Here is a 21,291-nt window from a genome sequence, read left to right on the forward strand (position 1 = left end):
ACTTGTTTGAATAAGAAAGTATAAAAATGACTTACGGGGGAAAGCTGAGTTTTCGAGGCGAGGCCCCATGTACTTAGTTTAAAGAGGCTGACTAAGGTTTCAGAGGGCCCGTCCCTCTCCATGGGTCAGCTCTGCTGAGTCACTGCAGTGTGTTTCCTCTGTCACATGCAGCAGCTCATGATTATCATCTGCTACCCAGAAAAACAAAAACAAAGATCTTGCAAAATCTATTTGTTTTCTATGTATTTTTCCTTTTCTCGTGTGTGTGTGTGTGTGTGTGTGTGTGTGTGTGTGTGTGTGTGACACTGGAGATCAAACCCAAAGGTCTAGTCCATCTTAAATATGTACTTTACCACTGGGTATCCCTCGCCCAATTTTTTATGTTGTTAAGAGTTTAGGCTCTCCATCCACTATTCCCATGAGGTCCTCACATTAATGTGTTTAACTACCGCTTGCTCTTCGAACATAGTAGCTGTTTCTTGCTTGATGTTGAGTGTATCATTGTCTTGGCTGGGCTGTGTTTTTCTGCCCTGTCTCCCTCAGTGGTTTCTCTCTTTACCTGATCCTTCATCTTGGGGAGTTGGGGGAGGTTTCAGAGAAGCGATGGTATGATCTTGACTTCAGAGACATATCTGCTCTGTGTGTATCCTCCTAGGTGCACATACATTTGCCTGTTAAGACAAATAAACCTGCTGCTTTCTTGTGATTTTTCCTCTGTGTTCATTCCCTATGTGAGTTGCTGGTCCATTCAGTGACCTCAGTAAAGGAATGGTATTGCAGAGGACAGAGAAAAAGTGTTTTCCTTGCTCTGCATTTCAAAAGCCCAACAAAGACATGTGCTCCAATCCCCAACTCTCATCCTTCCACCAACCCTGGGAATTAAGAAAGCTAAGACCTCTGTGGATAAATCTGGATGGACACGTGTAAACTGGTCTAACATTCTCAGGACAGAGATAAGAGATTTGGGAAGAAACATGCCAAGAGCAAACACATCAATTCCCCAGGAGTTCTTCTCAACAGGAAGATTGGGGGATTAGAAGGCTAAGTGTTAAGGAAATGGGAAGACTGTTATATTGGTGAGCTCTTGGGAAGAAGCACAGCCAAGGAACCAAGGGACAGGGAAAACCATAGACAAGTTTGTGCATGTCAAAATGATCCGATGTCACAGCACAGGTACAGTCTCAGAGAGCTCTCCCAACTGTGTGAGAAAAGAGACAGGGGCTGTGTATGGCTGGTTGCAGGTGCCACTGGTGGCCTCATAGTTTTCTAAGCTCCAGACTGGCTTGGAAGTAGGAGACAATTTCACACATGCAAATGTGTCAATCAAGTACAAAGAGGCCTGGATGAGAAGAAGAGTTATGTTTGAGAGATGTCCCAGGCAGGCAGCTATTGTTCCCAAGCAGGGCTGATGAAGAAGATCAAAGAATTGAACATTTAGGTAGTAACAGGGAGAGATGGCATGGGAGCACCATGAACATTCTACTAGTCGGATCTTTATCCATCCTCTCAGAACTTGGTTACAGCCCCAGGGAGAAAGGGTAGAAGGTTCTAGATGAATGAATCAACATTCAAGTACCAATGGAATTCAAGGTAGAAATTAAGCTGAACTATAAAGTATATTTTTATTTTTTCTAAAGTAACTAAACTAGAGTCTCATGTAACCCAGGCTAGCCTTGAACTGGCTACATAGCTGAGGATGACCTTAAACTTGTGATCCTCAGGCCTCTACCTGAGAAGTGCTGGGATTGCAGGTAAATTGCCACACACCTGCCTTCACATTCTATTTCTCACATTGATTTCTAGGTTGTTCTAGGTCATTAGCAGACGGGGAAACTGAACTTGAGAGTCAACAAAACACTTGCTCCAAGGTTAAACAGTTAGTGGCCTGGCTACAATTCAAACATCAGAACCAGTTCTTAAACTATTTACTCTTTTGGATCCCTGAGAAGTAAACTCAAGGATTTAAGGACTCATGCTCATTTCAGAGCAACTGAGTAGAACTGTGTCTGTCTGTTAGCTCCCCAATCTGTGCTCATTTCCAAAACGATGAGATTTTACATTTCAAGAGTGCTGTTCCCAGTATGCATTGTATTGTAAATGGTTTGCCTAAAGAACATGAGAAAAAAAGTGCTGATCAAGGCTGGGTTGTTCAAGTCCATCTTTGTAAGTTTCTAACTTTAAAGCAACCAGAGGAAACGATGTAACCTGTCTTCTCACTTTCTTCTAAAATGGGGCTCCTGGTGCTCAACTAACGTGCTATTTACTGAGTGTGTAGGGTGCCTACCACCTTCTTTTCAGACTGCAGCATGGACAGCCAGAGAGCCTGGCAGTCTCCATCTCAGCCAGGTGACAAAGTTATTATCACTGTCAGTGCTAGTTTTCTGAAAGGGTTGCTTGCTACGTTGTGCTAAGACTGGTGTGGGGGCCCCAAAACAGCTGGTGATAGTTTAAAAAATGATAATGATGGTTTTAAAAATGATATGTGGTGCTGGTTACCGATGCTGAAAGGTCATGAGGCAGGACAAGACCCGGTATCAGAGCTTTATTAGGAGGAAGAGGAGCTTGGGGGACAAAAGAACCAGACCTGGGGGAAAGCACGTGCAGAGACAGAGAGCAGAGAGAGGGAGAGAGACAGAGATGGGGGGCAGAGAGAACAGAACAGAGAGAGGGGTGGGGTCTGTGTCTGGCTCTTTAGGGTGCAAGTGAGCTTACGGAGCTAGGACATGCCATACAGCTGGAGTGAGGGCAGAATCCTAATAGGTTGATCACATGCTTAAGGGCCCAGACACAGCCACCATGACAAGCCTACTGGCAGGTACCACCTGGTCCCCAGAAAAAACCATAAGCTGACCCCACCCAGGGAGGGCCAGCATCTAAGGGGAAATACCTGACATTCCAAACATTCCCAGCACACACTTATACCCCTAGACAAATGTCAGCCAGTCAGGGTCCTGAACTCTGGAAATCCCCTCACCCCCAACCTTTACTATGATAAAAACAACAACAACAAAAACCCCCAAAACCCACCCTACCTGGGCTTGGTACTCACTAATACACAGAGGGTCCAAACTCGAGCTTGCTTGAATAAAGACTCTTTGCTATTGCATACGGATTCAGACTTTTTGGTGGTCTTTGGTGCCCTTCAATCTGGGCACAACTGGTAGTTTCTTTGTGGTCTCCATCCCCCTAAACACAAAACACCCATATCCTAGTTTTCCTGGCTTGCTATACAGAATAAGTTCACAGGATATTCAAATTTTCCTCTGAAGATCTGAAAATTGAGTTTGCTGAAATAAATCAACCTTAGGGAGCTTAACAGGAGAAAAAGCATGCAAGCTGACTAGCATGCACATATGTACAGGAACCATGCGAAACATGAGATTCAAGGAAGCACCTGGTGCTAGAGGCGGAGATATTCTCTTCAAGGTGAAGGGGGGATTGTAGGAAGGGAATAAATAATTTTAAAAAATTATTTCTTTGAAATTTAATATAATTACATTATTTCTGCCATCCTGTTCTCCCCTAGCCACCCCATATGTCCCTTCTTTCTCTCTTTCAAATATATGACCACTTTTCCATTAATTGTTATTACATACATACATTCCTAAGTACATAAAAACAAACTGACCATTTGGTATTGGTTAACCAATGGGTGTACTCTTTCCTGGGGAAGACTAGGAAGTCAATGGTTTTTAAGGGACATGACAGGGCTGAAACACCAGAGGCCTGGGACCAGGTTCCTCTGGCTCTAGATGTGATATTTGATTGGTATGCTGCTGCCCCTGTGCCCCCCTACCTCCAACCCCCCCTCCCCCGCCCCCCACACACACATACAAGTCCTAGCCTCATGTATCCCAGGTTGGCTGAAAATTGACTATGTAGCTGAGAATGACCTTGAACTTCTGATCTTCCTGCTTCCAGCAAGTACTGGCATTACAGGGTTGCTCCACCACATCTGGTTTATGCTGTGTTGGGGATCAAGGCTAGGGCTTTGTGTATGCCAAGCAAGCGCTCTAAAGCCTGAGCTCTAACTCAAGCCCAGTGTTTGATTTTTTTGTGCCTTCCTGTGGGATGTGAGTTTAATCTTCTTTGGTTAATGAAAACTCAGTAAATAGACAGGAGAAAAATGCGCTTCTCTCTGATGAGTTAATCTTTAGGTAGATGACTGAGCTTCAGAGAAAAGTCCCTCCAGGAACATCCGGGTAGAAAGAGGATTGAGAGGGAGACCAGGGAGTGGCAGAGAGCCCTTGAGGTTGCTTTTAAACGTCTACCCTAACATTGTCAGTGTGTGGCTTATAAATAAGAGGAATTTTGTGCTCATAGTTCTGGGGGCTGTGAAGTCCAGACACTAGCAGGCTCAGTGTTTACCTAGAACCCGCTCTCTGTTCACAGATGACCACTTCCTCGCTCTGTCCTCACAGGTAGAAGGGGGAGGGGCTTTCTTGGTCTTATGTTTTTTTAAAATAAGGGTACTTAACTTATCACAAGGGCTCTGCCTCCGTGGTCATATTACCTCCTATAGACTTACTTACTCTGTTGCCACCAAATTTTGGGGTAGGAATTCCACATAAGATATCTACAAACACACACACACACACACACACACACACACACACACACACACACACACACACACATCCTGTACCTATCTAACCATGACTAAAGCAACAAATAAATGAATAATCTACAAAATACTTATTTTTTTTTTTTTTTTTTTTTTTTTTTTTTTTTTTTTTTTTTTTTTGGTTTTTCGAGACAGGGTTTCTCTGTGTAGCTTTGCGCCTCTCCTGGAACTCACTTGGTAGCCCAGGCTGGCCTCGAACTCACAGAGATCCACTTGGCTCTGCCTCCCGAGTGCTGGGATTACAGGCGTGCGCCACCACCGCCTGGCTCAAAATACTTATATTTGGTCAGTGTTTCTTTCAACCATCAAGGATAGAAAAATAAGACAAATATGAGAATGATCACAGGAATCCTTGACTATATTTTATTTATATTAAAAGGAAATACACATTCAAACTTATTACTTTTCCTAACACAGCATTGGTGACCGACTGTACAAGACAATGGGATTGAAAATCTTATGAAATCCTGTGTGGCAATTTAGCCTTTCCTGATTCAGAATGCCAAGTTGTATCTGTGATTTCTCCCTTAATTCAGCCTCTACTGAGTATTCTATTGCACTGTAGCCAGACTTCCATGGTCATTTGTGGCATAGGAAAATTTTACATTAAAAAAAAATTTTTTTTTAAAGATTTTTTTAAAATCATACAGTGTTCTGCCTGAAGGCCAGAAGGGGGCACCAAATCTCATTATAGATTGTTGTGAGCTACCATGTAGTTGCTGGGAATTGAAGTCAGGACCTTTGGAAGAGCAGCCAACAAATAGCTTTTAACCTCTGAGACATCTTTTTAGCCCCCAAAGTCTTACATCTTTAAATAATATATTTTAATTAATACAACATATCAAAAATTACAAAATACTGTTATATTTTGCTCCTTTTCTTTTTTATTGAAAATAAAAATTTTCATACAATATATTTTAATAATTTTTTTTCTTCTCCACCAATTCCTTCCAGATCCTTCCCACCTCTCTACCCATCCAACTTTATGTTTTTTTCCCCTCTCTCTCTTTCAAAACAAAACAACAAAAGGAAAACAAGAAGAAAAAAAGCCCAAAAGAATCAAGAAACATACAAAAAAACCCACAAGACAAAAATAAAAATAAATAAACAAAAGACCAATAAGAAGAAAAAAAAAAGTCCAAACAAAGCAAAACAGAACAAGAAGTCCACAAAAACACAACTATTCCTGGGCATGTGGCCAGCCCTGAAGTGTGGTAGATATACACATCATTGGAGAAGTCTGATTTTTCCTTTGTCAGTGGGTATCAATTACAGAAAGCTTTTTGGTTAGGGGGTGGGACCATGTGTTGACTTCCTCCTCTCAATGCTGGGACCCCATCTGGTTTGAACCTGTGCATGCTACCACTGCCTCCGTGAATTCAGATGTGCACGAGTCCTATTGTGTCTAGAAGACACTGTTTGCTTGGAGTCATCCAACACTTCTGACTCTTACAGTCTTTCTGCCTCTTCTTTTGAATAACTTCCTGAGCCTTGAGGGGAGGGGTTGGTTAGACCAAAGCATCTGATTTAGGACTGGCTCTTACTCTTTGCACACTGTCCAGCTCTGGGTCTCTGTGTTAATTCCCATGGATTACAAGAAGCAGCTTCTTTGATGTGGATTGAGAGAGATGCTGATCAATGGATACAGCACTATGTCATTAGGAGTTATCTTATTGCTATGTCCCTTTAGCAGAATGATAGTACTAGGTTTTCCCCTAGACCCGTGATCTATCTCATCTCAGGTTCTTGGCCGCTTTAGCAATGTCAGGTATGAGTTCTATCTCACAGAATGAGCTTGAGTCCAATAAAAAAGTTGTTGGTTACTCCCATAACTTTCATGCCACTGTTGCCCCCGTCTGTCTTCCAGGCAGGCCACAGCTGTAGGTCACAGAGTTTATGGCTGGGTGATATTGATGGTTATCTTTCTCTGCTTTTGAGATAAAATCTCCAAGTGGTTATCGTTTTTATTTCTCTGATGACTATGGATGTTGAATCTTCCTGGGGAATGAAGGTAGGGTGGGAGGAGGGGGTCCTGCAGGCAGGCTTCAGTAGGGCAAAGGGTAAGTTTGAAGAAGAAGGGATGAAAGAGAGGGACTCTGGGTCCACACCAAGAGGCAGAGTCTACCCCTTTTCTCTACTGCTCAGTCTTTGAAATCTGGTGTGCGTTTTATGCTTACAGCACGTCCCAGTTTGTGTCACCCACACTGGCAGTGCTCGGAAGCCCCAGGTGCTGTTCTGGACTATTAGTTGGAATAAGAGTGAGTGCTGTGATACCTGCATACACATGCCATCACCTCTGAAAATTTAAAACAAAGAAGCATACATGCATAGAAGATGAATCGCCTTCCCTTTATCATTCGCTTTATGATAAATGGATTTGAGGACCTGGCCAGTTCTCAGACGGGTGTGTGGGATTTGGACACAGTTGGGTTGGCCGGCACTGCACACACAATAGCATTTGGGACTATTGTGCCCACACCTGAGTTGGGTCCTCCTTATCTTACATGGAGCAGATATTTTTAAAAGTCTACCACCCTGTGTCAGTCTTTCCTAGGGTGACAGTGAAATGCCTCTGACTCCATGAAGCTTCCAGTCTATACAGATGGAAGGCTAATCATAGACGTCTCAAAATGCTCTGTAAGAGCACGTGAATCTGGGAGTGTGTAACCAGGGTTCCCTTCTTACCTGCATAACAGCCTTCATTCCTTTTTCTTTTTCCAGCGGTGAGGGAGTGTGTTGTCTAAAGAGCACTTGAAAACGATAATGAAACTGATGGAAATCTGCTCTGCTTTTTATCATCACTGTGCACCTGCCTAGGAGGCAGTGCCAGGGACAAAATATCTGCAGGGTTACAGAACACACACTTGTAAAATAAAAGCTCTTCTGAGTCGACATTTAATTCTTGAACTCTTCCCTCGGCCTAGGAGCAGAGCCTCCCCAAAGGACTTGACAGTCATAGGTCCCCTCCCTGGAAGCAAGGCGGGAATGCCAACGTCTGTCACTGGGGGTGAGAGGTCAGAGCCACCCACAAATGCTTGATGGACATTGTCAAAGATGCACTGTATTTCCATCTGTTCTTCTTAGGGCTCACCTATCACCCCTTCGGAAGTCTTTTGCTTTTGCATCAAGAATCCTTTCTCTCCCACCTCCATTAAGGTTACAGACATCAAATTCCAACCACCTCCCTGAGTTGCACTTCACTGTGAACTTCAGCCACCGTCATAAGTTTGTCTTTTCTCTTGCTAGCCTGCTGTCAGCAGCTTTATTGATACTTTTTGTTTTCTTTTATTTCTAGTACTGGGGACTAAAGCCAGGACTCTATCCATGCCATGTAGCACTGGACCCAGTGAGCTATATCCCCAACTAATTTACAGGCTTCTAAGTACCGAAGCTAAGAGGGTAAAGGAAAAACAACCGCCCCCCCCCCCCCGCCCCCAACAAACTCCTCATATGGAGAGTTTCAGGAACTCCAATTCCTGTGCCCACTCTAACCTCTAAGGAGGCCTCCAGGGACCTGACTTTGTCATCTGAAGCTGGAAGGAGCTCCCAGAGAAGTCTGAAGTTCATATAAGTTAAGGAATGCTGGATCCAGACTAGGAAGAACGTAGGTTGCCTACGCTTTTGGGAAGGTCTTTGAATCCTAAAGGACACGATTGACTAGTGATGTCTAGCAAACACAGTAGGGTCCAAGGGGGCAGAAGGAGGATGTTGGTAGATGTTTGCCCCGCCTATAATTCTTTAAAGTATCAATGGTATCTTTCCTCATTTTCTCCCTTTGCCTTCTGAGACTCCCCTTTTGATATTTTTTTAGCAAACCATCAAAGAGCTTTGCACCACTCCTCTTGAATCACTTATCTCCTTGGAGTTCAAGAACAGATGCGGAAGAGCCAAGCATCTCTGTCAGCGTCTGCCCACTGGGCTTTGCCTCTTGGCTTATTTTGTTTTTCCATTCTTCATCTTTAGAGTTCTGGAAAAAAGCTTGAGGGTGATTCATTAGCCCTGTGCTACAACTTGAAAACAAAGGAATCGCTAGCATGAGCAATAAAAAGAAGACAGCCAGCGTATGATGTTATTGCATTCCTTCTCTTTCGAATTCACAGTCGTCCTTTTGGAACACTTTCTAGGGCTGAATCCCCATGCTGCTCAGCATTTGGGAGGAAAAGAACAGGGCAGACAAAATGCCTGGTCCTTGGGAAGTCAACTGTGAGCACCAGATTTCATCAGGCAGCTAAGATGCATTAAGTGCTGTGCTGGGGGTGCTAAGAGAGTGTGAAGGGGGAAGAGGCAATGGAGAGTTTCCTGAAGTGTTAATCCTGTCCTCACCCTTGTGGGTTTGTTAATTTTATAAACTTATAACTATGGAGCACGCCCTGTGTGCCAAGTTCTAATCCAGACATGTCTGTTGCAGGGGTGAACTAAAGAAAGACCACCGCTCTCTGGGAACGTGCATGGTAATAGAGGGACCAGATGGGAAATACTGAGGCAGCAGACACGGATCACCATGTCAGATTTATTAGCTGGTGAAATGGGATTGGAGAATGTGGTTTGGCTGGTGCTGTAACGACTTCTCCCTTCCCTTCCTACCATCTGCAGCGAAGGTGTAGCATCCTTATCCCATCATGCTCAGACCAATTAGAAAGCAGGCCCGGGGCCCTGACTCACATGTGCTTTTTCCTGACTTCACAGTGTAAATAAACCACTCTTGACTAAGAGAAGGTGTAGGGGTTGGAGTGGTCGTAGTGGGTTGAGATGCAAAGGAGAACGGAGAGCGCTTCTGTCTCAGAGCCAGGAGGGGGAAGGTGGGAGTGGGAGCCTCTACTTCCTTTAGAACAGGAAAGCGTTCCGAGAGGGAAGAGTTAGATGGGGAGCTGCCCACTGGTCAAAGAGCAAGACTGGCTTTCAGCCCAAGGAGGAGCAGGCGCCAAAGCGTAGACTATGCGGAAAGCCCTGGTAATGTTCATATTTGACCCCATTAAAGGACAAACTTACAATAGGGAGATTTTAATTGGCTTATTTATTTATTTTTAATTCTAGAGCTGGGCATCACTTCATTCCGTAGGCTAGAGCACGTGTTCCAGTGGGCTGAGCAGAGCTTTACAGAGAATCTTGAAGGAGCAAAGGGCAGAAGCCGACTGTCGTTTCTGGTTCTCTCTCATTCTCTTGGTCTCCTTAAAGGTCAGACAGCTGACTTCAGTTTTGTGATATGGAAGTTTAGCATGGATGATTCCATTTAATGTTTTTTTCTAGAAAAAAAAAAAAGGAGGATTTTATTTATTTTAATCATCTATTGGTGTGTGAGTAAGTAAGTGCAGTGCCTGCAGAGGTCTAAAGAGGGCATCAGAGAGCCTGGAGCTGGAGTTAGAAGTGGTTGTGAGCCTCCTAACCTGCATCCTCTGAACTCTGGTCCTCTGAAGAGCAGTATAGACCTTTAACCTTTGACCATCTCTCCAGCCTCTTGATTTTCAATCTAGTGTTTTGGGGTCCAGTGCAGGATCATAGTTCAAAACAGTGATCTCCTGTCATGCTTAGAAAACGATGATGGGCATTTTTTTGTCCTCTGCCTCATGGCTGCTCAGTTACCGTTTGTCCCAGTCACTGCTGTATCCTCCATTCTCCCGTAAGATTGTATACCTATACCCACTGCACTCCTCTTATTTTCTGCCCCACGGCTATACAACATCAAAAGTCTTCAGGAACCCATGGACACTTTGGGAGTTCGGAGGTTCCTGCCCAATTGGCCAGCAGAGGTGGCAGCCATCTCCCAGCTATCTTGTAGCAGCTTCTTTTCTTTGTCACGTTCACATTTTGGAGTTCTTAATCTTCTTCTCAGGCCATCCCCAAGCTCCCTGCATAACAGGTCTTGACCAGTCTTAGCATTCAGGAAAAACCCATGTCAGAACTGCAGGTCTGAGACAGCAGCAGCAGGACCAAAACGCCAGAGGGAGTTGGTGACAGAAAAGGGGTTCAAAGCCAGGCTTCGATAGATGCAGGGCCTTTCCCTCGCCTGCTGTCAAACCTTTCTTTCCTGAAGCCTATTAGTCACTGAAATGTACTTCCATCCCCTAGCTAACCTAGGAAATGAGCTGAGATAAACCAGGAGTGCTAAAACTAATATGATCTTCTATTGAATCTGAACATGACACATTTAGAAGTGGTCACCAGCTTTTTTGGAATTTTGAGTCATTGCCATTAATGGTTAAATTCACAAACGGTTTCAAAATACTGGTTTTGGATAGATTTCCTTCAATTATTTGATTTGGGATCTGTTTCATGTGGTTTTCATAACATGTACATGTTTTCTTTTCTTTTTCTAAGATAATGTAAGTCTGCTTGTTTTCAAACTGTTCTTTCTTCCTTTTTTTTTTTGAAACCAGATTGCTTAGGCAAAATACTTTCAAAACTTTTAAAAATGAAAGAATTTTGAATCCAAACAGTTTAAAGCTCTTTAGAACCCCATTTATTTGAGTACTAAGATTTCTGGATATGTTTCACTTTATTTAACTTCAAAGTAATTAGTCAAAATAGCTTGGATCCCAGACAGATTTCAAAGCTGTATACTTTCAAAATGGCTCATCTAGATAGCGTGCAAAGATCGATGGACCATTTTATTGTCTCAAAACATTGGTTTTCCAGCAGATGAATATGGGCCTAGGCAATAACTTCACATTATTGCAGAATTGGCTACATATTTTTAAAATTGAAACATCTGTGCAGCGTGCAAATGGATTGAAATGTTTTCTTTATCAATAATAAGGAAACTATTTTGCAAAACTTTTATCCCAGTCCGCTCTTTCTCCCGCAGGATTATAATGGTGCTGACAGGATCATTGGCTGTAAACAGCAGTTGGTGGGTGAGCCTAGTCCATTTGAACTGTTGTTGTATCCCATACAAGGCTCTGAGGCATATACTGAACTATCCCTTAAAAAACAAACAAACAAACAAACAACAAACAAACAAGCAAGCAGGCTGCAGAAATATTTTGCCTACAGTTTTATCAAAGTTATTTAAGGGCAGAGCAGGCATCAATATTCTGTTTGACTCCATATATCAAGCTCTTAACCATGGCTCTTCTTACCCCATGCCCAGTATTCATAACTTGAGGTATCTGTCTATATCCACCCATGTACCAGTCACTGCTTTGTTGCCGTGACGAAATGCCTGACAGAAATGACTTAAGGAGAGAAGGGTTCCTTCGGCTCAAGTTTGAAGGTGCAGTTCATCGTGACAGAGAAGGCATGGCAGCAGGGACAGCTGTTGGTCACACCGCTTCTGGAGTCAGGAAGTGAGAGAAACACTGGTGCCCTGTTCACTGTCTCATTTTTATGGAGTTTAGGACTCTGTGTGATGGAGCAGTACCACCAGCATTTAGAGTAGATCCTTGCACCGCAAGGAACTCAGTCCAGGCACTCCCTCACAGATATATCCGGATTTTTGTTTCTGGGATGAGTCTAATTCCCATCAAGTTGATAATCAGGATTAACCATCCATCACATACAGCCCATTCTACTCTGTTGGAGTAGTTCTCAATCAAATAATTATAATGTATCCCAAATCAGTTGCCAGACAGAGTGCAAGAACTTGCCATTGGTTATAAACACCGACTGGTAGGAGCTAATTGTTTAGTTGAGATAGGAGAATGGATTTGGGATGATCTATAGTGTCAGATCACTACCACACCTTCCTCTTGGATGAGACAAATGGGAAAAGGTACAACTGGAGACCAAGCAATTACACAATCCAGACGAAGGGAGCATCTTTGACATTCTTTAGCTTGAAGACTGTCCTTGATCCTAAACTGAACATCATCACTATGTGTGGCCACTCTCATGGGAAATAACTTAGACATATGTTACTCATCAGTGCCACCTACCTAAGGGCTGCTGCTGTGATGTATTTCTAGTTTCATTTCTATTACTGTGATAAAATACCCTGTCAAAAAACTGCTTAGGGGAGAAAGGTTTGTTTGGCCTATAGGCCCAGGTTACAGTCTATCACACCCAGAAAGTCACAGTGGTGGGGGCTAGGAGCAGCTATTCACAACCACAGACAAGGGTAGAGGAAAGCGATGCATGCATGCACACTTGCTTGCTTGCTAGCTCTCTTCTCTTACACAGTTCAGGACCCCCACTGCCTAGGGGATGGTACCACACACGATGGACTGAGTCTTTCACATTAATTAATAACCAAGGCAATCTTCAACATACATACCCACAGGCCAACCTAATCTGGGTAATTTTTTATTAAGACTTTTTCCCCACAGTCATTGTAAGTTGTGTCAAATTTACAATGTAAGCTAACCAGCACCTAAACAGGCTCATGACTGAAATGCTTGCCTGTGATATTCTGAAAGGTTTTGATGCTTGAATACACTGACTGCTTCCTGACACCATGAAGTAAACAACCTTTTCTTCCACATGCTCCACTGACATGGTGTTCGACCCAAAAATATGAGGCCAAGCAGTCCTGGATTGAATTCTCTAAAACTATGAGCTAAAATAATTCCTTCCTCCCTTAATACCGTCTCGGGCATTTTAGTCAGAGCTACACAGGGGTGACTAAAATGGGTGTAAGCTGGAAGGGTGAGGGTTGGGAGGAAAGGAAACACTTCTACACAGTAGCTGGAAGAACTGCCTTCTCTATGTGAGAAACAGCCTCATAAATCAAAAATTACAGGGTCAAAATTTTTTTATTATGAGTTGATTTTCTTTTGAAATTCATGCTTATCTTTGGAAATATGAGTGGATGTATTTGATTTCAATAGTTATGCACTAGTCAACAGGGAGAGTTATGAGGTTTTTTTCCCCTCTAATTTTCACTTGCAGAAAAATTTCAAAAGCATGGCAGAACAGTCTGGGATAATTCATGGGCCGTGGATTGCCAGAGGTCAGGGCTGAGTCTTGCTGTCTTCCTCCAGCCCCAGGTCAGTCTAAATGAATTTGTCTTCTAGATACCAACTCTTGGGGGAGAACATAAGGTCACTGGATGAGCCCAATTTCTTTGGACGAGGATGGAGGTGCTCCTCAGACTTGTAGGGACTATAGAGAAGTGGGTGACAGGAGGTGCTTTTTCTACAGCCACAGGCCTGCAAAGTGGAAGGTGAGACGGAATTGTGGTGTGTTTACAGGGTACACCCCAAAGTATTTTCCTAGGGACACTCTAGAAAATTATTAGTTTTCTTTTGAATCTGTTACATGTGCCTCTAGTAGATCAGGGGAAAAAATGTCCCTGCACCCAAACTGGACCCTGCTTAAAATATTTATCAGGACAAGAGCCTCTTAGCAGCCATTTAAGACTCATCTACTGAAATTAAACAGTTTTGCCTCTGCCTTAGTATAAAGCTGTTCAATTAAGGAAAGAATTAAGACAATTGTGCAAATAATTTAGCCTTCCAATATAGTTTTCCCTTGAAAAATTAATCTAATTAAGGCAACAGATTTTCTTGCTTGAATTTTCTTCAAACTCCTTTTGGGTTATGCTACCTGCCCCAGCTCTGTAACCTGTGAGGGCTCTCAGTATTGGCAGGACTGGGTGCAGGAATTTCTTTGGGGGTGGGGAAGATCATAATTAAATAAATGAAATGGCTGGCTGCATTTCCACATTTTAAGGGAAGAGTTAATTCGATATTAATTTCACCATATTTATATTTAATTTAGCGTTAGCAGTGGATGGCTATTCGATGGAGGGAATCACCTTGATTGACCTTGATAAAAGTTGGATGAAGTGCTGGGGATGCACTTGGTTGTTTGAATGCCTACTTAGTTTGCATGAAGTCCTGAGTTCTGTTCGCAGTACTCAAAAAAACCCATGTGTGGTGGTATACACCTATCATCCTAGCATTCAGGAGATAGTTGCAGGATTGTAAATTCAAGGTCACCTTTGCTTCACAGCAAGTTTAAGGCTAACCTGGGCTAAGTGAGACCTTGTCTCAAAAACTACAAAAAGAGTGCTAGCTTCATAAGCGAGGGGACTTGATTTGGATTCTCAGAACTCACAAAAAAAGACGAAACAGTGGCATATGCCTGTAATCCCAGCACAGACAATTTGGGAGGTGGAGACAGGTGGATTCCTGGCAGTTCACTGGCCAGCTAGTCTAGACTGCCTGAAATTCCAGGGCAATCAGTGACCCTGTCTCAAAAAAGAACATAGAAGGTGCCTGAGGAATGACACTCTAGATTGTCCCCTGATCTCAACATGCATGTGCTCTTGCACACATGTGTGTACCCACACAAAAACATGTGCCCCACCCTCATACTCACCCCTTCACAAACCCTGGGGATTAAGGAAGCTAAGACCTCTGTGCTTAAGTCTGGATAAACATGTATACATTGGTCTAGATTTTTTTTTGTTTTGTTTTTTGAGACAGGGTTTCTCTGTGTAGCTTTGGATCCTAACCTGGAGCTCGTTCTGTAGACCAGGCTGGCCTCAAACTCACAGAGTTCCACCTGGCTCTGCCTCCCGAGTGCTGGGATTAAAGGCGTGCACCACCACCGCCCGGCTAATTGGTCTAGATTTAAAGTCATAGAAATCAGAGTGGGAGGGTTGACAGTGGGAAGAGAGTGGAGACACAAAGACACAATGAGTCAGATGTGCTTTTGAAGAATTTCATGTAACAGAGAATGACCAACAAATTTTAGGGAGGAGATGCTAAATCTGAAGTTTCAGAAATGTCTGATTTTTTTTTTGTTGTTGTTGTTGTTCATATAAAGGGAATATAGCTAATGGAAATACTAGAAAACCTCGATCAAAGAAACAAAATGTAAGGTTAGCTTACATGTTGGTTAGGAGCTTTCGTTTCAGGATTGGGTCGAAGGCTTCTGGCTGTATCATCATGAGTGGGCGAGTTCCTTGACTTCTCTGAGATTTAGTTTCTCAGCTACAATGTTTAGTGCTCCCTGCTGTATAGTGTGACTGAGGAGAATGTCTGAGCTGACATCTGTAAAGACTTGAGAGAAGTGTTTGCCTCATCACAGAACTTCATAAGTGGTAGATTTATATTGTAATGGGAAATTATAGAGAAAGGTCTCTTAACTCTACCCCCCCAGTATATGACTCTATTTCTTTGATCCTTTTCGCAACAGAACTAAGCAAAGCAAAACTTCTGTCTTCCACTCCATTCCTCATAATCTCTCTCTAACCAGCATTCTCAAAGTTTCTTTTTTCCATTATTCTCCCCTAAGTCTTTTCAGATACTTTTAAAAACCACCTTCCTGACCCATGAGATTTAAATACTTCACATGTCCTAGATAAGCTGTTAACATTCAGTCTAAACCATTTGGTGATACATCTGATCTAGCATATCAGACAGGGAGCTGTCTATACCCATTGTGACCTCATCTAATATAGATTGTTTTCATTTATATAACAGTGGCTCCTGACATTAAGACTCCAGAAAACATCTCCTGTGGACCATAGACTCTATGATAACCTCTTACTTAGTTGATATCTACACAGTGTCTAATAGATCTCCCAGATTAACATTTGCAAGGGTCATCTTTTGAAATACTGCCTGTGGTGGTTTGAAAGAAAGTGGCTCCTAAAGGGAGTGGCACTTTTAGGAGGAGTGGCCTTGTTGAAGTAGGTGTGGCCTTGTTGGAGGAAGTGTGTCACTGTGGGGGTGGGCTTTGAGGTCTCTTTTGCTCAAGCTTCACTCAGTGTGACACTTAGTCCATTTCCTGTTGCCTTCTGATCAAGATGTAGCCAGCACCATGTCTGCCTGCCTGCCACCATTCTCCCTACCATGATGATAATGGACTAAACTTCTGAAACTGTGAACTGCCACCCCAATCAAATGTTTTCCTTTATAAGAGTTGCCATGGTCATGATGTCTCTTTACAGCAATAGAAACCCTAACAAAGATACCCCCCCAAAACTATTTTACACACAGCCTTTCTCTTTTTATATTTTATTGTTGTTGTTATTATTACTTCTTCTCTCATACATCCCTACTGTGGTTTCCCTCCCTCCGTTTTTTTTTAGCCTCCCCTCTCCCCCAGATCTACTCCTTCTCTGTTTCCCTTCAGAAATGAGCAGGACTCCCAGGAATATCAGCCAAACAAGATACAATAAGACAAGGCACAAACCCTCATATCAGGACTGGGTGAGGCAAACTAGTAGGAGAAAAAGGATCCCAAGAGTCAGCAAAAGAGTCAGAGACACCCTACTCTCACTGTTAGGAGTCCCACAAAAACATCAAGCTAACAACCATAAACTATATGCAGAGGACCTAGTGCATACCCATGAAGCTCAATGTTTGCCACTTCAGTCTCTGTGAGCCCCTATGAGCCCTGCTTAGTTGATTCTGTGTACCATGTTCTCCTGGTGTCCTTAACCACTCTGGCTCCTACAGTTCTTCCTACCACTATTTCATGGGGTTCCCTGAGCTCCAAGGAGGGATCCAATTGAGATCTCCAATTTGGGCTCCCTCTTTGCCTAATGTTTGACCACATAGCCTTTCTTTTTGTTCTTTTTTTTTTTTAAGAGTATAAGTTGTTACCTTTATTTGTGTGTGCACAGGTGTACGCTCATAGAAGTCAAAGAGAGTTGATGTGAGTCTGTTCTCTCTCTACCAAGTGGGTTCTGGGGATCGAACTCAGATCACTAGGTTTGCCTACAAGCACCCTGACTTGCTATGTCATCTCACTGGCTCCTCTTCTTCACTTTTCTAACATGCTACCCATCTTTAGGAAATTCTGATGCCAAAGCAAATTCAGAATATGCTGCCAGCTTGGCAGAAGCAAACTTCTATAATCATTATCTGGCCCCAACCAGGGTCTGTAGTCCTAGAAATTAGGATCCACGTAAGAAATATCACCCTGGAGCATAAGTGACCTAATCCAAAAGCCTTGGTGCCAGACCTGTCTCCTGGGGCCCACGGTAAAGTCTAAATGTGCTTATTTCCTATCTGTTGTTTCATCTTTTCAACAAATCATAAGACTACTGTGGCAATGCTCAGGCAGACTGAGAATTTCTCTAATCCCAGTCTGAGGATTAATAAATTCATTTGCACACACACACACACACACACACACACACACACACACACAAGTTGTTTTCTTCTAGGGCAGGTAAGCTTTTGCACCCAGAGCCACACTCTACGGTTGGAGTCTCTGGAACTGGATCTTTCTCCCTCCTGGAATTGTGGAACCTGTGAGAAGACTAAGCACCTTCTGAATGGTGGAGGGCAATTTGCTCTTGGCCAGAGAGAATCAGGGAGACACACTCACAAAACAGCTCCTCAGAGCTAGAAAAGTCCTCTGGAGTGTGAGGGGAGAAACAGAAGGATTTGAGACAATGAGCAGGACTAGGCATGGCGTTGTAGCTGGAGTTACCTCCAGTCCTGCCTGGGCCGGCAGCCACTCAGACTCAAATAAACACACAGACGCTTATATTATTTAAACTGTTTGGCCTAATGGCTCAGTCTTCTTGCTATCTAGTTCTTACATCTTAAATTAACCCATTTCTATTAATCTATAAGTTGCCACGTGGCTCGTGGCTTACCAGTACTTTACATCTTGCTTCTCATGGTGGCAGCTGGCAGTGTCTCCTGCCTCAGCTTTTCACTTCCCAGACTTCTCTCTTTTTGTCCCGCCTATACTTCCTGCCTAGCTACTGGCCAATCACCACTTTATTTATTAACCAATCAGAGCAACACATTCAGAGCATACAGAACATCTAACAGCATGGTGTTTCTGTAGATGGGGCTGGGTCCATTTCTGTGATGGGAAATTACCTTCCTTCAGTCCTTACAGGGGTCAGTTGTAGTCTGGATCTGAAGCTGACTGTCCTGAGATCAGGTTCGAGGGTGGGAATTTCACAAGGATAATGTACTTCAGTGGGTGGTAATGAGCCTGGGGGAGGTGAGGCTTTGGAGGAAAGGGCCACATTGCAGCCCTAACATGACAACCTTTTGTGGCTGAAGCCAGTTTTGCATGGTTCTGTAGCTAGAGTTTTCCTGCCTTGACCACAGTCAGGACAAATCTCTGTCACCCGCCAGTCCCACAGTCGCTCAGACCCAACCAAGTAAACACAGAGACTTATATTGCTTACAAACTGTATGGCCATGGCAGGCTTCTTGCTAACTGTTCTTACAGCTTAAATTAATCCATTTCCATAAATCTATACCTTGCCACGTGGCTCGTGGCTTACCGGCATCTTCACATGCTGCTTGTCATGGTGGCAGCTGGCAGTGACTCCTCCTCAGCCTTCCACTTCCCAGAATTCTCTTCTCTGTTAGTCCCATCTATACTTCCTGCCTGGCCAATCAGTGTTTTATTTATTGACCAATCAGAGCACACATTTGACATACAGACCATCCCACAGCATGGTTCAGTCTTGCTTTGCAGGGGCAGCTAGAGTCTTGGGGGTCTGTGCAGACAGGTAGGGAATCTCACCTAAAACAGAATGCTTCTTCTCAAAGGGATTGGCTTTCTCAGGTTTGAGAGGGTTTGCCTGGCAACACATGCCCTAATTGGTTCTAATGGACTTGATGCTATATTTCCACCTTACCATGGTCCACTGGCAGTCCTGAATCCTAGTATACCTCCTTAACACAAGTCAACCACAGTCTTCTGCTCAAAATCCTCAGTGGCTCCCTATTCTACTCAGAGAAAACCCTCAAGTCCTGGCCATGGCCCTCCAGGCCCTCCTCCTTCACCCAACTTCTTTCTGTCCCCCCCTCCACATAGCGTCTCCTCTGCTGCCCTCCACTCTGTCTGAGACAGGCCTTGTAGCCTTTGCTCATCCCTGGAATGCTCATCCTTCTTGAATCTTCGTGTCTTCCCCTCATTCCTTCAAGCGTTTGCTCCAATACTACCTTTTCAGTGAGGCCCATTGTCCATGTATTTGAAAGAGTAACCCTCTCACTTCCTGTGCTCCTGAGCCCTGTGAACTGTTCCAAAGCACTTATCATCTTTTAATATATTATGAGCTTAACTTACTTACTTTGTTTTCTACCTCTGAAATCGAGCCAGTGAGGACAGCATTTTTGAGTGTTTTACTCCTGACATCTCATAGGGATATTCTTAGAATAATGGTTACATATATAAGACACTTGGGTAACAGTTGTTGAATGAGTGAGAATCATCCTTCCATGCCCAACTCCATGTTCTCCAGAGCACACACTCCCAGGGGTGTCCTATGCACATACAAGAATATGACATATAAATTTAAGGCAATTCTTGTATTTTGCTAGGCTGTAACTCCATTGTTAAAAACCTCCAGTTAATCCGTTAACACCTGTAACTTCGAAGGGCTGAAGGAATGAATGGTGGTTGTTTCTATGTAGTAAGTGGGAAAGAACAGAGGCCAGAATCAAAAGAAGTAGGTCATGGGCCATGAAATAGGGAAATAATTCAAGAAAATGCTAAATGGCTCCGACTCTTTATTGTGATGATGTAAACTTAGCCAGGGCTACCAAGTAACTTGATTCTGTCTCTTCTCTCTTCCCTCCCTCTCCCTCCCTTTCCCCTCTCTCTTCCTTCCCTCCATCTCTTACTCCAAGGTTGTATAGCCCAGGCTGGCCTAGAACTCACTAAGTAGCCCAGGCTGGCTTCATTCAGACTTGTAGCAATCCTCCTACCTCAGCATCTCAAGTGTTGTGACTACAGATGCAAGCCACCAAATGTAGCTTTTTGTCTTTTTTTTTTTCTCTCATTCCTGTGGAATCCATCTCAGTTCTGATGGTGGGAACCAATTGTGTCCTCAAGGTAGCAGAGGGTGGATGTTCCTGGAACTCTTCAGGATCTCATTTTGTTGGGTAAAGACAGGACTCCACTTTCTCATCCTGACTTCTGCAGGCATTGAGAATGTGGGAGTCGGTTCTGACCACAGGGCTGGCCTTCTGGGTGGATTTTACAGCAGCACATAGATATTTCCTTTTGGCCCAAATGCCTGGGATTGGAGGTCTGGAACATGTATTAGTGGAGTAATGTCTGGGGAGAAAAGGGTGATAGCATGAAAACCCTGGCTGCTATGACAACAGCTGGAATAATAAACAACCTCCGTCCCCCTAGCAAAATCATGGACTTTGGCCTTGTGGCAACATTTGGAAGGGAAATGTGTAATACGCTAGTTAGATCTTGTGTTTGACTTGAGTCCTCTTTTTTTTTTTTTTTTTTTTTTTTTTTTTTGCTTGTGTTAAAGAGGTTTTCCAAGTGCCTCACTGGTGGGCAAATAGAGACAATTACACATCATCCAATACCTAGGTCACCTTCCTAGACATTTTTAAACAACAGTAATTCAGAATATGTGGATTGAGAAGTCAGAATCACCCCTCTCCCTTCTCATACTCACTCTTCCAAAGTAACTGCCATTATAGCAAACATTATAAAATTCATACACATGTACAGACATACAATCTCACACACTCATATACACACATTTCCAGCTGCGTTTTTTGTTTTCTGCTTTGAGTGGATAGGGCTTAGTGGGGTCTAAGCAATGACTAATAAGTCTCTCTCTGGTCTTCTGGGTGGATTTTACAGCAGCACATAGATATTTCCTTTTGGCCCAAATCTTACATGTGCTGTAGTGATTCTCCTTTGTAATTTCTTGAAGGCATCTCAGGTGAATTCAGCTTTCTGATCACTGTCACGTGTTTAAAGGTCCACCCCAGTGGAATTCAGTCTTCAACCTCTCATTGAATTCATTTTCTCTCTGTACCACTCCA

At 43.4% G+C, this 21,291-nt stretch overlaps 1 protein-coding gene across 3 annotated transcripts in view; it reads left to right on the top strand.

Moving 5' to 3' along the window:
- The window catches only part of Pamr1 (peptidase domain containing associated with muscle regeneration 1), a 152,786-nt gene that overhangs the window by 11,887 nt on the left and 119,608 nt on the right, over positions 1 to 21,291 (top strand). The window contains exon 2 of one of the 3 annotated variants that reach the window (XM_052724105.1): positions 13,448 to 13,545. The exons of the other annotated variants lie outside the window; for them this stretch is intronic. Within the exon in view, the coding sequence (XP_052580065.1) occupies positions 13,488 to 13,545 (58 nt within the window). The 5' untranslated portion in view covers positions 13,448 to 13,487. The remainder of the gene's footprint in view (positions 1 to 13,447; positions 13,546 to 21,291) is intronic. 3 annotated transcript variants of the gene reach the window in all.

This window comes from Peromyscus californicus, unplaced genomic scaffold, assembly GCF_007827085.1.
Source record: "Peromyscus californicus insignis strain IS unplaced genomic scaffold, ASM782708v3 Scaffold_7__1_contigs__length_154581171, whole genome shotgun sequence".
Lineage (NCBI taxonomy): Eukaryota > Metazoa > Chordata > Mammalia > Rodentia > Cricetidae > Peromyscus > Peromyscus californicus.